Source organism: Ptychodera flava, chromosome 8, assembly GCF_041260155.1.
Source record: "Ptychodera flava strain L36383 chromosome 8, AS_Pfla_20210202, whole genome shotgun sequence".
Taxonomy (NCBI): domain Eukaryota; kingdom Metazoa; phylum Hemichordata; class Enteropneusta; family Ptychoderidae; genus Ptychodera; species Ptychodera flava.
Genome location: NC_091935.1, coordinates 25064153 through 25083605, shown reverse-complemented (window position 1 = coordinate 25083605; position 19453 = coordinate 25064153). Strand labels below are relative to the sequence as shown.

General features: G+C 40.2%; 2 protein-coding genes across 2 annotated transcripts; both read left to right on the top strand.

Moving 5' to 3' along the window:
* Positions 1–1716: 1716 nt before the first annotated feature.
* LOC139138862 (glutamate receptor 2-like) lies at positions 1717–8487 on the top strand. The gene is made up of 5 exons (XM_070707424.1): positions 1717–1947; positions 3803–3855; positions 4217–4411; positions 5080–6099; positions 7252–8487. The coding sequence occupies exons 1-5, from the start codon at positions 1872–1874 to the stop codon at positions 7303–7305; spliced, it is 1398 nt and encodes a 465-aa protein (XP_070563525.1). The 5' UTR covers positions 1717–1871; the 3' UTR covers positions 7306–8487.
* Positions 8488–10143: 1656 nt separating this feature from the next.
* LOC139138861 (glutamate receptor 3-like) lies at positions 10144–18078 on the top strand. Its single transcript, XM_070707423.1, has 5 exons — positions 10144–10278; positions 13879–13937; positions 14385–14582; positions 15163–16221; positions 16827–18078. Exons 1-5 carry the CDS (start codon positions 10209–10211, stop codon positions 16869–16871), a joined length of 1431 nt encoding a protein of 476 aa, XP_070563524.1. The 5' UTR covers positions 10144–10208; the 3' UTR covers positions 16872–18078.
* The last annotated feature ends 1375 nt before the right edge of the window (positions 18079–19453 follow it).

Below are 19453 nucleotides of genomic sequence, written 5' to 3'. Positions count from 1 at the left end.
AAACGGAACAAAACAAAACTCCCCAAAGCGCAGTTTCCAATGTATTTTTGTCACAACATGTTGCAACTCGCGAGAGGTATTATCTGCTGCTGACAGATTTAAATCGATACAATTTTGTTTCGTTTCAGCCTATCTATGTTTGTTGCCACTGCTGGCGGTTTTTAGTGCAAACTTTCGTAACGCTGACTGTGCTTCTCGGAACGTCCGAACGTCTTGTAGAGATTGTGAGCAAAACATTTTGCTGGATAATGACAGAATTGTGGCGTAAAGATCAGGAGAAACGTAAAGAAAAAGAGCCCTAGGAATACAGAGTCTGACTCCATATATTATAACGTATTGTCATCTGCCCCTCTCTTTCTAAGTATTGTGTGAATAAGAAATAAAATTCAACGAATAGAAGCATAATTACCATATGCATGTATGACCAATGCATTGTTCTTGGCAACCAGGGATTTGTTAGGGCGTGAGAAAGCTAACAATGTACATTCAAATGAAAAAAAAATACTGTACATTTTCGTTGATCGTGCAATCGATCATGAACTCCAGGGAGATAGTTCTGGTTGTCGGCTGTCAGTCCTCTGCATGCTTGAATGGCAATTATGCCATGGGCAAACATTTTCACTGCAGGCATTGACATCGATATACAAAATCTTGTCAGTCTTCAGGTTGCCACGAAAAGTTTCGATCCGCCTCGCGCATTTTGGTTGTACATGAATAACCAAAACGAATTGGATATCAATATCCATAGAAATCAATATCAATAGAAAACCCGTATTTTTGGTGGGGCAGAGGAAATGGATGGATTGTGTGTGTGTGTGTGTGTGTGTGTGTGTGTGTATATATATATATATATATATATATATATATATATATATATATATATATATATATATAATATATATAATGATACAGTTTAAAGCGAAACTTCACCCCCGATTTGTGCCCCAAACTACACACCGACGGGAATGTAAAACTAACTGGGTGGTTACTGGAAAATGATGTCATAATTACTAAGTAGATATTAATTTTGTAAGTGGTGCAGGTGTAAATTTGCTTTTGCTGTGTAGATCCAATCGATGACAACAAAAGTATCAATATGAGAGGGAAGATCTGATTCGTCTTCCATGAGTGTGAGCAGAAATAATGCAGCGCAAGCAAGCCACTAAGAAGCGATCTTCATTCCAGTTGAGGGGAAGCTGTCGCAAATAAAGGGAACTCGATGTTTCGGATAGTAATTGTGAAGCGGTATGGGAATAGCGAAGGCCGTACATTCCTGATATGTACAAATCGTCAATATTATTGGCCAACATATTTAACCCAGATCAAGGCTGTCAACTATTGTCAAATACTTATAGTAAATTCTTCGCCATTCGCTTTCCACCACGATACATTTAATCGCGCAATGACATATATCTTTTTTCAATATCTCAATTCTCTTGAGCTGTGGCTAACTAAATGCAAAACGTCCAAGGTGCATCTCTTTATGTTACAGCTACCACACGTTACACAACACCCCAAATATGATCAATTAACCATCAAACCGCCAGTAGAGTTTTTTCAAGCGGTACCGTTGACTTCAACCATGAAAGCGTTTTGATGGCAACACAACCAAAACTGGGTTGCAGACCCCTATCCCCTTTCAAACCAAGGTGAATCGTTAAAGTTGAGACACTGCACGATTGTGTTAGGGCGTCATCAACATCTGCAAAGAACCCTGGGTAAAAAAAACCGAAAGGAAAGGCGTGAGGTCCCTGGTCATAGATTTGCCTATAAAAGATCGCACCTTGACGCTATTGAGACGCATTTCACTCGTGGGAACATTGGACTAGCTAGCTTGCCCATCGTACCTCGTTGGCCCGTCTGTGTTCAAAATGAGCCAACTTAAAGTCCATCGCTTTTTAGCCGTGATGGCTTTTGCATTGGTATGGTCAAGTGGAAATATGCAAGGTAGGTGACTGACATGAACGATTTACACACATCGAGGTGGACGAGGAACATGCAGATAATCACTTCAGTTAACAAAAATCCACCGCTTTGCTAATTTTCTGCTATCGTCTGTTCTGGTTTTTGCCACTCGTGGCATCCCGTTGCGACCATATTCTTACTAATGATATACAAATTGTATTACTGTTGGTAAAAAAGGTTTTTCTGTGCAAATCAAGGTAGCCCAGCACTCTCATTGCCTGCTTACCGACATGGGCAAGGCATGCACACATTTATTTTCATAAACATTACGTTTACCTTTCCGAAACATGGAAATCAAGTCGACCGGATTTACCGAAAAAATATTCGCGAGACACGCGACTTTAAACCTCCTTAGTAATTAAAAAACAGAAAAACTAAAACTAATACAAAAAACCCCAACGCCTTTTCGGGAATTAAGAAAAGAACTCTTCACTTCCTTATTTGTAGAACGAAACCTGCAGAAACTTGAAAAAACTGTTTGAAACGTTTCAACACGATTAGATTCATTCGAGTTAGTCCTTTCGTCACTTAATTATGTCGAGAAAAAGATGAACAATCTACCAGATATGTGAATTTTTCTCATGTGCTGTTAAGTCATATTTTTTCCGCCCAAGTATCTTTCCGCTTTCACACCTAGTCCAAAACATTTGAGTTGTTGACACCAACCGTGTTGAATTCTAGCGGCCTGGGAATTTTCTTTCGCGCGCTCTGACCGCTTTGGGTGTACCCCGCCTCCTGATGTGACACGTTCTTCGACCTTTTTTCGCATCCATACGAACACAACCGGTCATTCACGATAAAATATGACTACATGCACTGCAGTGGCATTCAAAAAAAGCAAATAGCGAGACTGTGAAAGATCATAAATCATCGCTAAAGTCACAAAGAAGTGACAGTGTTTAATTCATCGTTTTCATAGTCGATTCTCCTACCTGGTTCCTTTTTTAGAAAGCGTTTTCGCGTTTGAGTGCGTGCTCAGACGAAAGAAACAAGGCTCCGTATTGTCTACGGTCACTCAACTCGTGGCGACCTCTGCGAGCAGGCCGTTACTCGCAATGGTGGACGTATTCACTGACAATGCGGGTATTGATTGAATATAAAGGGCTCTCATTTGACTCAAAATAAACGTGAATTTTGTTAGGGTACAAACAACCCCTTCATCTAAGTCAGTGGGCTTTCATTGGTGGATTTCAGTTACACTACAAAACATTAGGCTTCTCATACGATCACATGATGATGTCGCCCACGCCTGGCGGCAAAGAGAGCAAATATATGTAAATGAAGGTTCTTCAGAAGGGGATTTTAACGGGTCGGCCACCCCTCTGTTTTTGGAGCAATCTATTCGTTTATTAAAAAACATGCAAAAGAATCTATTTTTCACAACAAAGAATATGCAAATTATTGATCTTTAGGCAAATTGGTGGTCCCTCTGTTTTTCCAAGATGTGTAGAACACTGAAAAACGTCCCACCAGCATAGTAATTTTGTTGTTCACTTGTGCATACAGTATTTTTGATCTGAATCTGCATACTTTTGACATCATTAATTGCAAGCACTTGACTATGTGCTCCCGTATCAAAGAGTGCTCCAAAACCAATTATATAACACCTTTATACTTCATCGAAACTGCAAGCTTTCTTTTTGGGCAATACCATTTGAACGGGATTTATGGGGTTTATGGTCAGCATTATGGTAAGTTATGGTTAGTTATAAGGTGAGTCTATATTTAAAATAAATAGTTTATCCTATCAAAGACATGGAAGGTTTTAGAGAGACGCTTGAAGAAAACTTTCAATGTGAGATGTTCCACTTATTGCAAACTACATTTATGTTCACAGAATACAAGCCAGGGAACAACTCTACGCCAGTGCTGACTGTCACCACGGTCGAGGTAACTGAGTTTGACTAACGGTTTGTGGCCCCTTTGGTCCTGTTTTCGGCTGATTTGTTTCCTACATAGAAGCTCCTTTCCCTGTCTCTCAAAATCCAAACCAAAACAAACACAAAACAAAACAAATCTAAAAGAGTAAACAAGCAAAAACAAATGCTTTTTTAAACAGTGACTTTTAAGGTAGAATGTAAAAACAGATGTCAGTCGAGCTTATGTACGTAATCCAGTTTGAACGTCTTCGACTTCGCTGAAAATTTTCAAATCATCTTTTTCAAAGTAAACTTTGAGTAGGTCTGAAGTAAAAAAAAATATATTCTGCTGCTTCTGGTGACTAACTATTTGTCCCCTCTACCGTTTTTAGTTGGAGCCATTTGTGAAAATACTGGACGGGGACGCCGAAGGAAACGACAGATTCCAGGGTTATATTCCGGATCTGCTGAAGTTGCTGGCGGAGGAGGTCCCGTTTCAGTACACGCTGAAGCTGGCCAAAGACGGGAAATATGGCACGCTGGTTAATGGAACCTGGACTGGTATGATTGGTGAACTGATTTCAGGGGTAAGTTGTCTGGCTCATTTGCGCATGCTCAGACGGGGAGAAGCATTTCGTAGAAGCATAGTCTCGGAAAATAACCTCAAAATTGTGGTCGTCTGAGATGTAAAACTTGGGCGAATGTGACGCAGCTTCTCGTTTTTAAAATTGATAGTCTCTAATTCAAAATTATCTTTCGGATTTGTTGTTACTAAAATTGTCGATTAAATGGCAATCGGCCCTGTGAAACTAGTGTTTTCCCACTTTTGAAGCGTTCCACATTCACATCAAAAAGTCACTTTAGCGTTTCGCCCCTTTGAAATCATAAAATTATGGTAAAACTTGCTAAAGAAGAGCCCTACCTTTAAATCTAGGCAGGGGTTTAGTCAAAGCTAGGAAAAAACCTTGCAGAGCTAGTGTTGCTAAGATTTTTGCAGCCTCTGTGATTTTTGCAAAACTGAGACAAATGTTCACACGATTACGAGCCGACAAAATGTTGAAAAAGGATGTGGTGCATTCTGCACCAATAATAAAAATCACAAAAAGGAGCTATTTAAATCGAGGAGGGCGTGAAAACTGCGTGTGATCATTCGGAAATCATTACACGAGTTCTGATTGTACATCCCTATAAACAATTTATCCGCGTTAAGTGGAAGTGAAGATCACAATGGTTTTTTTTTTGGTAATGTTTGCAGGACGCTGACATGGCGGCAGCGGCGCTCATAATTTCAAGTCGTCGGCAGGAAGTGGTTGACTTTTCAAAGCCTTTCATGTCACCTGGACTAACGCTCCTGCAGAAGAAGCCCTCCTCCGGAGGCTTCAAGGTATTGGCGATCTTTGGTCCTTACGAGGCAGCCGTCTGGGTTTGTATCATGATAGCGAGCGCTGTTGTTGCTATACTGGTCTATATTCTCAACAGGTTCAGCCCCCAGGAGGCATCGGACCATTTCAATGTACTTAACTCATTCTGGTTCGTCTTCAGTACGCTGATGTTACAAGGTTATCCTAAGACACCGCGTCCCATCTCGGTTCGTTTTCTTAGCATCTTCTGGTTTGCCTTCGTCATCATTGTCCTCTTTGTGTACGTGTCAAGTCTCGGTCCCTTCCTGGTCGCCAGGGACACTGCAAAGCCCATCCAGACGTTCGAAGAGCTCAGCGAGCAGACAGCTGTACGTTACGGCACCATCAAGGGTGGCAGCTCCGAATACTTCTTCAAGAACTCAGACGTTGACATTTACAAGCGTATGTACACGTCCATGAGTTCCGCCGAGCCGTCAGCGTTTGTCGACTCTACGATGGACGGGATCCGGCGAGTTCGTAAGTCGGATGGGAAGTACGCCCTCATCGGTGAGAGTACAACCCTGCAGTATTACGCCTCCAAGCAACCCTGTGATCTGTTGGTCATGTCGGAGCAAATCAACCCGCAAGGGTATGGCTTTGCATTCCCTCGCAGTTCCAACTTGACGGATAAAGTAAGCCAGGCGCTGCTTGCAGTTCTCGACGCCGAGAAGTCAGAAATGCTGAGAGAGAAATGGTGGTCCGGACCTTGTGATTACAGTTACTCGGCTACCGAAACGAGAGTCCGGAAAGGATCTCCACCGAGAGCCGTCTCATTGTCTGATATTGGTAGTGTGTTCATATTCCTCCTGATCGGCATCATCCTCAGCGTGATCGTGCTACTGTGTGAGGTGCTCATCAGCAAGACAAGAGGCAAGGTAAGACGCAAATGATATGATTTTGTTTTAACCCTTTGAGTGCCAAAGTCAATGTCTGTCACCTTAAAAATATAACGCAGACAATTTTTTTCAGCTTATCCCCAAAATTTTGCTAAAAAAAATGCAGCCAATGAAAATTTAAGCTTATGTTTCTTTGGTCCAACTTCCAAAACAATTACACAAAAATTCATGAAAATTTAATGTGGTTAAATGTTGCACTTAAACATAGGCGGGGGAAATTACAGTACCAAAAGAAGGCTCCTCGATAGTCGGGTGACTTAGTAAAACATCGTTACACGTATGGCAGATATGTCAAATTTACTACAGAGATTCACGAGGTTCGTTAGCTATTGCTCCAAATAATTGGACCACTTTTGCAATATTCCTTTGGCCTACCACTTGTGGGGTTCATTTTGAAGCGTATGTGTGAATAAAGTTTTAATGGGATTAGTTTGTGAATATCGGGAACTTTATTTTTCCCCCGTAGAGATAACACAGGGTGGCGGCCATTTTGAATTTCAAATATCGGTAAAGCTTGGGTAATTTGTTTCTCCAGTACCAAATTTTGCATGACGAACCCCGGTTTCTATTATTAGTTTTCAAAATAGTATGGTTGAAAGTCTGCCCGATGAAAGTTTGAGCAAACGTGTAAATCTTGTATTTTCGAGGCGCGAACTACCCTACTGTTAATATCAGTGTTCTGTTGATGATAAACAGTATTGAAGCTGTTCTTGGGTAATTGTCACGCAAAGCCTGTTGGGACAGCTTAAAACGTATGCGAACCCTCCTTTCAGTACGAGCAGTATTGAAATGTCGATAGCGATTCCAGGCAATGCCTAACACACGCGCTCAAAACACCCAGAATTGGCAAAACAACGCGTAAAATGCCCATATCTCTATTTTTGTTGTGAATAGTGTTTTCAATGTTCTAATTGTTGTCTTATTTTATCTGTATAATCGTTTGGAGTTCACTGCATATTCAGAAGCAACGTAAAATATAGTACATTAATACCATGGAGATGACAAGTCCACATAGAAGTCGAACGAGTTATCATTTTAAAAATACATTTCAAAAAACATCACCTAGTGATCGCGGTAGTTGGTCACGACTGTAACATCATTTATCTTTTCCCATATTTCATCTTTTTTCAGGCAAAAGGCGGCGACTACAAAGCAGCCAGCCCCGACGATACAACTGGCGTGTAGACCGACTACTCCAGTTGTCCACCCTTCGTGAAATTATGCGTCACTAGGATACGCCTTAAAACGGGAAGTTGCAGGATCGTGGGCGCACAATAGAGGGATAACTGATGACGCAGCCATTTGCACACACTGGGCGGGAGTTTTTGAATTCTAATAGCATCATTTTGACCGTGTGATAAATTTGAATAATCATGATGAGCACTTTCATGACATATGCAAAGAGGGGTCAAATGGCCGTACAGGGAACACACTTTGAAACATATGCGTTCTCCGACAAAAAAAAGAAACATTTTTTCAGTATATTTTCGACTCAAGTTTAGTCGCTATAGATATATTCGTAGACATCATATGCAAGATTAAAGGACAATGAACGCCTGGAACTTGGCAAAATTATGAGATTCTTGGACCGAACACGGCACGTCAGATCAGTAGTGTGGCTTATTTTACATTAAATTTGCACAGATTTATGATAATCCAGTTTTTATTGGGGAAGTTCCAACAAATCGTCGTTCGAATATTTCGCTACTAACAAAATTAACTTTAACGTTACTGCACGCGAGAAAGTGTTCGCATTTGTAAATTTGCATTCAGTATTGCGTTCATATTTTGAAACATCTTTGAAGTTCATGTATACAAATGGAGCTGATGCAATGCTACCGTTATAAAAACTCTCCTTTGGACTGGTTAGACGAAGACTTCCTTCACATTATACAGTTACAGCCAAGTTCTCGCTCCCACCGTTTTATTGTAAATGATCTCTAGGTAATTTTGTAGATATTAAGTATTATATCATACCAGTATATTGATGGTGCAAATACAGCGATCTGATTGGTCGAGACACGAAAAGAACCGTGGTATATTGGCGATATACCACGGCTGGCATAGGAGCGAGCTCTCAGCTTGAGCAAAACTCCGTTTTTGACGTTCCACGCCACAATTTCAATATACTGTTATGATATAATATCAATAAATCACACCCAGCGACGATATACCACTCGATTTTGACCAGTTCACTTCATATGCACTCGCTATCGCTCGTGCATATATGTCGTGAACTGGTCAAATCTTCGTGGTATACGATCGCTGGGTGTGCTTTATTGCTTGATTAACATTTCATGTTGTAGGTCATTTTGTTAACATTTTTATAATAAAGCTGCCATGATTCTGGCTAATTGTTGTTATATACTTTTGCTTGCATATAACGGACCATTACTGGTGTTGTATGTTCCCCGGAAACATCAATTGTGGCTAACGCGAGGATGTCATGCAATTAATCATTTGAAACTATTTTTTCCGTGCAGTGCGCTTGTGATAGTAGCTTCTTGATCATTTGAAAATCCAGCAAATCGGCGGTTAGCAAGTTCCCCTGAATCTTTGCAGGACTTCCTCCGACGATCGTCGTCCGTTCGCACGGGTCCGTTACTTCAAACTAACTATGTTTTCGGGAAGCATCCAGCTGCCCGGACAAGAGACCTTGGCAAGAAAAGATGTCCGACGATGTAAATTATCCGAAATCATTCCATGATCAATGCGAAATAGGTATTTCTATGTTCAAAATTAACTAATGCACAACTGCGTTGAGGCACAGACAAATATAGAAACAGACAAGCTTTAACGCGGCATGCCTTTTGTTCCATGGTCGTCTCGGTAGACTATTGTCTTTTCATATTAAAATGAGCTTCAAAGGTGTTACACTTTTTGGAGACTTTGTTTGTGGTTGATAATTGCACGAGATTATGCGAAAAATACGACGAGATGGCATCGTGCTGCCAGTCGCGTAGCAACCATAGTTACTTTGTGAGCTCTCAGGGCAGAAACACTGCTTCACGCCAATCAAAACATAACACGCCAGCAGTTATATACACATATCCTTCCTTGACAAACGTGTAAAAGACGGTATGACTGACCGTTAACAATTCAGTAAAACCAGACAGTATCGATAAAACACTTTCAAATTTAGTTCAAACGCACTCATTATATATTCATAAAAATATGAGAGGAATTTTGAAAACGGTAAAACTTACTTTCCTGAAGCTCAAAACACTCCCGTTTTCGCCAGCACGCCAATTCCGCTCAGCACCACACGACAACAACAACACAAACTTTGCCGAACATACTTTCGCTTAACGATTGGCGAAAATCCGAAAATTACCGAAGGATTCATGGTCGTCACTCTTCGGAAAAGAGAGGCGAGAGCAACCTGAGGCGAGGCGAACATGGATGGGTTACGTAACCGCTTCACGCCTTAAACAATACCCGTTGCTAGTCTGTTTCTATATTTGTCTTTGGTTGAGGGTATTGTTCGAGAAACTCTTATATCCAAGACAGGGGGATTTTTTTCCTTCTCGGCTTCGCGCTCTGTCAGAAGTTATCATCATTGCTTTCTGTCAATATGGATAATGGGCAATATATAGAAATGAAATATAGCTCGTATGAAATGAGATGGAACTAAAAAAACGGGCATATGTTTTTACTCTGGATGAAAAAATATGCGGTGAAATTTTCATTTGTGGTGTTTTGATTGATGACCGCGCACACAAAAAGTGTGATTTGCTCTAATTGTATATTTGTATTTTAAGGATACATAAGTTACTGGGTAGTGAACATTCAACAAATGTGACGCCCAAAAAGACGCGGGTTTTCTTGGCAGATTTGTCTATTACATATAGCGAAGCAACGCGTGATGCATGAACGCATAGAACGAAACGGTAGTTGGCAAGGTCAGAAACAGGGCAAGTTAACCTTGACAAGGTCACCGTGGAATCATGGGTAAGTGCCCGCTATAGGTCCCTGGATGAAGAGCGTCGCACCCTTTTGGTTACAACATCACTGCATCACCACATCTACACAGCTTGCCTGTATCCGTTGCTCAGCTCACGGCCGCCTCTGTGATCGTTTCTACCAAAATGTGCCAACTTGTCCGCAAAGACGCTGTTGCCCTGTTTATTTTCGCTGTCTTGTGTACAGGAATTCATGGTAAGTATGAAAGTCTAGAACGAAGCTGTATTTTCACAGTTTTCCTTTTCCGACACAGCCTTTCTTCATGTTACTCTGTGTATTATTTTAATTTGTTCCATGGCTAATATTCGTATAACCAGACTTGCATTTACCAACCGTATTGTTAGCTTCAAAGAGATAAGTTTTGTTTCTGATACATTTAACAAACGTGTCGACTTTCATCAACTATGATGTTTTCATGCAAATATTTATATGCCATGAAACAATAGAGAAATATTAAATGACGCTAAAGTGTCTATAGGACGTAAATAACCTAACAAGGATGGATAAAAACACAAACAATTCTGATTGTATTCATAAGCGAAGCTGATTTGTTTTTGAATATTGTAGTTCTTGCTCAGGCCACACCCTTTGTTTCCTTGAAGTATACAACCCTGACAAGTATGCACTTAACCCAGGGATCAAATGTAGGCAAATATAAATTCAACCTCCCGCTGGAACAGTCATGACACGGCAGCTACGAATTAGTGACTGCGCAGCGTGGAAGGCTTCTTATGATTGAACGAGGTAATCTAATATAGCACGGCCTGAGAGACACCCCTTTAGCACTTTCAACAAGGAGTCTGATTGCTATCAAATGGCATTTGCGTTTTTTCTCCAGTGAGAAAGTGACGTAAAATTACTCTTTGAACGAATGTAGCACTCACCATGGATATGCTTGACCGATTGACCTCGTTAGAATGATAGGAGAACAAAAAAAACTCCTGTTAAGTATTGAAGAAATGTGAAATTCATGACGTGTTTCACGAAAACATGTCAAAGTTCTTTACCTTATGTTTGCAAAAGTCACCATATTTTGAAAACCTTGGGCTATCACAGCAATTTGGGAGATGCAATCATACCTATTGCCTCTATTCTAGATTAAGTTAATTGCCCTCGATTATACTGTTTTTGCATAGTTAGAATAAACAAATTCACTTGTCCTTGAGAAACCATGATCCAGAGAGGTCAGTCGCCATATGGATGGAATCCTAGTCGGCCTAAATACTGACGCGCTTCGCCTGTTTATCGTCACCACAGCTTTCGACAGTATCTTTACACCAAAGCTTATATAGTAATATGAACGTCCTCTCAAACCTTTCTTAAGGAAAGTTTCAACCATCGTCTCTCAAAATCAAGAATGATAATCAAGGGGGGGGGGGGGGGAGAGTCACCGTACGTATTTTAGTTCCAGAGAAAAAAACTTAAACATCTGTCATTATTTGAAATTCAAAATGGCCGCCATCCCAGTGATAAGTCTTTGTGGAAAAAATCGTTGATTTTTCCAAAAACTAAGACGGTGAAATCTTCAATTACTTCACGAGTATCGAAATGAATTCACATAAGCGGTAGACTAGAAACGTAAAGTAAAAAAATAAGCGTCCTAATATGTATACCCAAAGCGCATTCTACCTTAAATGAGAAATTAGCACATTTTAAAAAACAATTGTTTGAATCAGATGCCACCTTAATGGAAAAGGTCACATGACGAGAACAAGCTCGTCTACGCGGTGTTGAAGTAGACCACTGGGAAATATTACTGCTTAACTGTCTCACGGTGATTTCGAGACCCTGGCGCGACCTTTGTGCCGTGACCATGAGCAAAGAAATTAATCCCTTGGTTGAGAGTCATGTTTGTAACGTATCCTGCAGTTGCATTTTCCCCGACTGGATGATGATGATGATGATGATGATGATGATGATGATGATTGATAGCATATATCTGCACAAGTAGACTGGAGCGCAGGCATCGATTCGATGGGCTAGCGCAACCTTCTTTATCGGCATGCGCAGCGGAACTCAAAGGTGTGCTCACCGATTGAAGTGCATGTGGAACGGAACCACTGGGGAAAAAAACCGTTCTGACATCTTTGCGACAGAGCTCAGTATCTTAGATAAATTTCGCATATGCGGTTTCAACCCTTTAAAGAAGCAGGCGAAGAAATGTTAAAACAAAATGTATTTGCAAGAATCCTCAGCGAGACAACAGCTGAAACTTTTTATCATATTGTCATCATTTTTGTTTCAGAAGACGAGAGCACTTTCTCGTGTTCTTCTCGCTTGGAAATACACAGCTGTATCTCTCTAAACATGACCCATTATGTACAATGAAAATTATCAAAAAAAGTTTAAAGAATGCTCTTGTTAAAAATGAATTGTAGACATGGAAGGGACCACCGGGAAAATAACTAAGTAGTCAACAAAAGCATTCTGCACAAAACTCGAAATTCGACTCAGATGCATTGTCATGCGTGTCACGTAGGGCTATAGTATTACGAGAACTGTAATTATTTTTTCGTTGAACATAGACGCTTGTCACATTTCATTATTATCTTTGGAAACGAACAACCTGAAATGGTCATCGACGAATTATCTGCATCGGTTTCATCTTTCAGTAAAAGTCCATCATTGCATGATGTGACATATCAATTTTTGATTAATATCTGATTATTACAATAATTTGCCTCGTCATACAATCACCTTCACCATATTCACGACAGAATGATTGCATTTCTACGCTTGTCACTGTATGTTACCGGTAAGTCAGGCGGATATGAAATTATCAAACAAGGAATGATGAATTTCGAATGTGATACGGTGATAATGTACTCAAAAAATCGTTTTGATGACAAGGTAAGGAGCAAATAATGAGCGTGGCCGGCTGCGTGCACTTGAACCGAATCAACTGTCCACACCACCATAAGTGGCACGGGGCAGGTTTAACCTGTTGACCCCCAATTCCCTGTAAACAGGTCCACAATGACCATTGTTAACAATGGATTTGGGCCAAACCATGGTGGTGAAAGGGTTAAATAAACAAACTCACATCCTATGAGCTTCTTTATTCTCACGCCTATTTTTACAACCATCAATCTTGATTAACTGCACACAGTCCATGTAGCCGACAATGAGATGCAAATGATATGCGGTAAAGGTCTCCTCGACTAACTTTCAGCTGGTTGCTCTCTTTCTACGATTTTTATAGTATTTTATACAAAGGCACAGACTTATTCTACCTTCAACTTAAAACTGATAGTGATTTTGTAGCTCGCTCTTTACTATTTTTCATAGTTTTTGGTAGCCGGTAACAGACACTTCGTGTTCGTGTCGGCTACATTGACGATCTGCGGAATTAGTGTGCATGGTCAACTGAGAGACAGTATGAATGTATTTTGCCAAACGTTTGAAATTTGACCAGTGATGTGAATATATTTTGCAGGTCACATGTTCTAAAAATATGTCATACTAATATGGTCAAAATTTTTGCCCATTAGAGCTGACTGCCCGAGCAAAAGTTACACAACCTGACTTGCGATGTGATCGCATCAATATTCTTGCACTCCAAAAAGTATGAAAAAACAGGAGTGTGGCTCATACCTACAAAACATACTAACAGACACGCAATCTTTCTCCTGTTTTTCAAAAAATTGCTTTCACATTTTCACATTTCAAAGGCAGCTTTTTAAGTGGGAGACACTTTTTGGTGCATCTGTATGTGGAAATATGCAGGACTTACCATGTTCATGAGATGAAGACAGTTGATTCATCCATGTTTTCATATTCTTATACTTCACACAGCGACCAATGAAAGCACGGTTGAAGCAATCCCTAGAAGGTTGACGGTTACCACGATTCTTGTAAGTAGAACGGTTAACGTAAAATTAGGCGTAAGAAAAAAAGGGTGTTTCCGTTAACAAGCCCTCAGGAGTAGGTTAGATCGGTACGGAACATTTTTTAAATCTTTAAAGTTTATTTCAGTGTGACCCATAAAAAAAAACCCAGCAAAATTCGACAAAATTATGCGTGATTTTTGAAAATGAGAAAAAAGTCTAGGGTCGGAAGGTTTAAATACGGTAGATCAGGTTACCCGAAACACACGTTTTTTTTTCAATGGCCATAGCGGAATATTGTACCTTTCTCATATTTTCTACGTGTAGACTTGGCTGGTCAAGTCACGATGGCTTTATATAGGGCCATGAGTAAGGGAACGATAGATGTATAGATCATAGTTGATTCGACTCTCAATGGTGGATACTCAACTTCAGCATCCTTGGAAATCTATCTTTGTTTGTTTCTGTTGCCAGGCAGAACCCTTCTTGATGATGGCTGAGGGGAACGTAGCAGGCAACGGTGCTTTTAAGGGCTACATTCCAGACCTGCTGCAGGAAGTTTCAAGGGTGGTTCCATTCGAGTACACGTTGAAGCTCGTCGACGATAGCAGGTACGGAAGTCTTGGCTATGACGGAGAGTGGAACGGTATGATAGGGGAACTACTTTCGCAGGTAATAAATTTACACATGTTAGAAAGAAAGTTCCGAATCGGCTCCTAGAAATGCTGCAAAATGAATTGATGACCCGAGCTTCTCGCGGTGTTTAAACCTAACAACCCTTTATTTATTTTCTCCGCTCGCAGAAAAGTACCTCCAGATTTATTTTTAAATTAAAATATAACAAAATCATGTGCAATTTTCATTGACATCAAGTAATATCCGAACGGGCTTCCTGCAGTTTTACTATTTAGGCCGAGGCCGGAAAACATGACGGCCTTTCAAAAAATGACCTCGGTTAGCCACTGCACAACACAAAGAGCTGAGGGTCTCTGTCTGTCTGTCTGTCTGTCTGTCTGTCTGTCCCTTCAGAGGGAAGCATGTGCGATTCCTACTCACCTACCTTATTGTGGGGGGGACCTCGTCACAAAATACTTACATTATCTTATCTTCATCTCTAATATCATCCTTAAAAGAGTCACATCTTTGCTTATCTGTAAATCTGAACTCGAGGTGCAATCTACCTTAATTGGAGCGAGTATGGTCACATATGTGCTTAATTCTCACTAAAGTTCATTACTTTTCTTCATTTCAGAAAGCAGATATGGCTGCGGCGCCTTTGACAATTTCTTACATGAGGGAGCGAGTGGTTGACTTTTCCATGCCTTTCATGACGTCCGGTCTGACAGCCGTTTACAAAAAAGGAACCACCTTCGCTGGAAACCAGAACATCAACTTGTTTGCATTCCTTACTCCCTATCAAGCGCCCGTGTGGATTTGCATCATCGTAGCGGGCGCAGTCGTCGGTCTGACCACCTACCTTTTAAGTAGATTCAGCCCGTGCGAAGGAAGAGCACCTTCCAACAGCGCAGAGTCCCGCGGGGAGCAGGATCAACACGTAGGCATAGATGACGCCTTCTGGTTCACGTTCAGCACGCTGATGTTGCAAGGTTATTCAAAGTCTCCACGTTCCGTCGCGGTTCGTTTTCTTGGCATTTTCTGGTTTTTCTTCGTCATCGTCATTCTGTTCACGTACCTGTCAACTGTCGCAGCCTTCTTGACTGTCGAAAGAGTCGAGGGACCCGTAGAAAGTTTTGAAGGTCTCAGCCGACAGTCGTATGTGCAGTACGGCACCATAAAGGGAGGCAGCTCTGAAGCGTTTTTCAAACATTCCCAGGTTGAAACTTACAAGAAAATGTCATGGGCCATGAATGGCGCCCAGCCCTCGGCGTTTGTCAACAGTACGGCCAGCGGAATTCAGCGGGTCCGGGAGTCAAAGGAACGTTATGCATTCATTGGAGAGAAGCACTCGCTCCAATACATAGCGGCGCAACAACCCTGTGATCTGTCGGTCATGCCGACTGAGATCTCCGTTAAGTCGTATGGTTTTGCATTCCGTCACAATTCGACGTTGAGGGAGCAAGTCACCCGGGCGCTGCTTTACCTCGGAGAATCTGGGCAACTGGACTACCTGGAGACGAAATGGTGGCAGGGGCCTTGCAGCGAGGCCGCTACCGAGACCGACAGCCCTGGAGGAGCGCACTCAATCTCACTATCCGACATTGCTGGTCTGTTCATCATTCTGCTGATTGGCATTATTCTTAGTGTACTCGTGTTACTATTGGAAGTCGTTGTCATGAAGCCCGCAGGAAAAGTTAGTTAAAGTTGTTTTTTCTCTCCTCTCCGTCACAGTCCGTCACAGTAGATAGATAGATAGATAGATAGATAGATAGATAGATAGATGGATGGATAGATAGATGGATAGATAGATGGATAGACAGATAGATAGATAGATAGATAGATAGATAGACAGACAGACAGATAGATAGATAGATAGATAGATAGATAGATAGATAGATAGATAGATAGATAGATAGATAGATAGATAGATAGATAGATAGAAAGATAGATAGATAAATAGATAGATAAATAGATAGATAGATAGATAGATAGATAGATAGATAGATAGATAGATAGATAGACAGATAGATAGACATATAGATAGATAGACAGACAGATAGATAGATAGATAGATAGATAGATAGATAGATAGATAGATAGATAGATAGACAGACAGACAGACAGATAGACAGACAGACAGACAGACAGATAGATAGATAGATAGATAGATAGATAGATAGATAGATAGATAGATAGATAGATAGATAGATAAATAGATAGATAGATAGACAGATAAGTAGATAGATAAATAAATAGATTTAGTAATTAATAACTTTGTGTTTCTTCGGTTTTAAACAGAGAGCTGCAAAAAACGGCGATAAAAGTGACACAACTGGTCTGTAGAATATCAATTGGATTTTTATTATTCAAGACAGATCCGGAACCTCGGTTCTTGGCACTGGAGAAGAAGGCACTCTCTAACAGGACTATTAACAACGCGCTGAAAGATTCAAATGGCGCCTTCTTTAATTCTATGTAAACCAATTAATTCTCTTTCAAATTGTCGTAAAAATATGACAACAATCGTCGTCATGCCAAAAGAAAGCTTCAGGTGTTCTGTCTTCGTCTTGGCATATATGTAAGAATTTCAGCCAAGTCTCAGGCGGTTCCGTTCGATGTCGAACAACTTAGAAATCTTAAGTTCTTTATTTTCCTTTTTCCTTGAAAGAGTAAAGGAACCCACGATGTCTTTATGATAAGCAAGTATCAGGCTGACAAAACGAACTGGAATATATAGGCCTATATATATATATATATATATATATATATATATATATATATATATATATATATATAATAAGACAAACTACTTCAAGTACAAAGTAATAATATCTGTTACTTAAGTTTCATGCATCCTGCAATCTTCAGACAGAAGTGAAAGAAATAGAAATGAAATAGAATACAAATACATATAGAAATAGAATGGTACATCCCAAACATATAAATATGAAAATATTACTAAGAATCCTTGCACTTCTGTCTGAAGATTGCATATACACACATGTGCATGTGTGTGTTGTGTGTATGTTGTGTATTATACCAGACCACTGTATTGGTTCAGGGTTTCTAAAATTGAGCATGCTCACAGTTGTTCTAGACTTACTTTCGTCACGATAGACAAGATGAAAGTTTTCTTGCATAGTTATCACTTGTCTCACTGGTGTAAATGAGAGACTTAAAACTGTCAACTTTTACCACGAGTCGGTCAGAATTACCAGCCATTCCTTATCTATCGTTGCTATGACAGCAACACATGTAACCTTTTTTTTTGCTATTCAGGATGTTGTATGTCATTATCACCGAAAAATAGCTGTATCGATTGAAAATTCTTGAGTGCAAAATTTACCACAATATAAAATTTAAATATATGATATCTAAGAGAAATATAATCTTAATGACCAGTAGGGCGGCATGGGCTGCAAAACCGTAGTCGCACTCTTCAGGCAGGTGCATGTAGAAATTACCAATTCTGCAACTTACGAAGAATCTACTCGATACAATGTATGTTTATGATTCTTCCTGGAATAAATATTACGCATGTTAATCACAATGACATTATAATGCAAGGTTCTCTGTGTTTTGAGTCAACCTATAAGCTTATAAGTATAGAGTTCATCGATACGAGACCCGTACCGGTGTATCTAGGCATAGCGTGTATCGATACGAGGCTCTTACGAGTATGATTACAGTTTAATTGTTTGCAGTGTGGCTGAGCGCACAATAACGAATAGAAGAGAATTGATGGAAGAGGATTGACGGCACAGGCTAAACCGTATGAAAGCGAAGTATTATGACAGATAATTGAGAAATATTTTCATAGGATTCCTCCCCACTCTAAAAAGAAAAAAAAATACAAAAATAAAAGTAAGAATCTCGATATTTACGCCAATGGCGATTGTTTGATTTCGTTAGAGGAGTTTTTGCTACTTATATAGCGATGACTGGTGACGACGACGATGATAGCAAAGATGATAGCAATGATAATGATGATATAATGACGATGGTGACAGTGGAGACCCGATTGTAATCACGTAAATGACAAATGAACAACAGAAATAACGATCACATCAACAACAAAAATAACAATTAGCAACAACAACAACAACAACAACAACAACAACAACAACAACAACAAAATCATCATCATTATCATAATCATCATGATTTCCAGTCATGATTTTCAGTCATCATCTTCTTCTTCATCATCATCATCATCATCATCATCATCATCACCCACCAGCACCATCAGCAGCATCACTAGGCCCTACGGTATGCTTTTCTTATATTTCAGGAACGTTTTGTCCTGCCAGTATTCAAATAGCTCTTTACACGGAACATTGCGATTAAGGTATAAGAGTATCACGTGTCTACAATTGTACCACGATCCTTTTTACCACTATTATATCGCCATTGTTGACACATACGTATGGACCGGAATCCCAGCAACGGAAACAAAATTGTGATATTTGTGTGCACCATACCTATACCTGCCTACTTTAGAGCTTCTATAATCCACGGTCACGAATATTGATGTCGTTTTGTCGTTGGTGAAGCCACAGGGGACACGAGTCCCCGTTGAAGATCTGATATTTAAAAAAAAGACATTTCCTGCCAACGGTGTCCTCTCTCTGCACAGTTGTTCACACTCAGTTGTAATGAAGCCACTTGGACTGATTGACGAGTTAGTCTTACCAATAGGACTACAGCAATCTGTTAGCGTTGCCTCTGAAATATGTCAGTAAATGCCGAAGTGAAATCAATTTCTAATGCATGGCGAGTAACAAACATTACAACATTAAGGTAGAACGCACCTCGGGGACAGACATTCGGACTCTCAAACTTTTACAATTCTCTTCTGATATACCACATTTGGGGGATTCATTTTAAAGCTCTCGGTGAAAGAAAACTTTACACCGGCTTAGTTT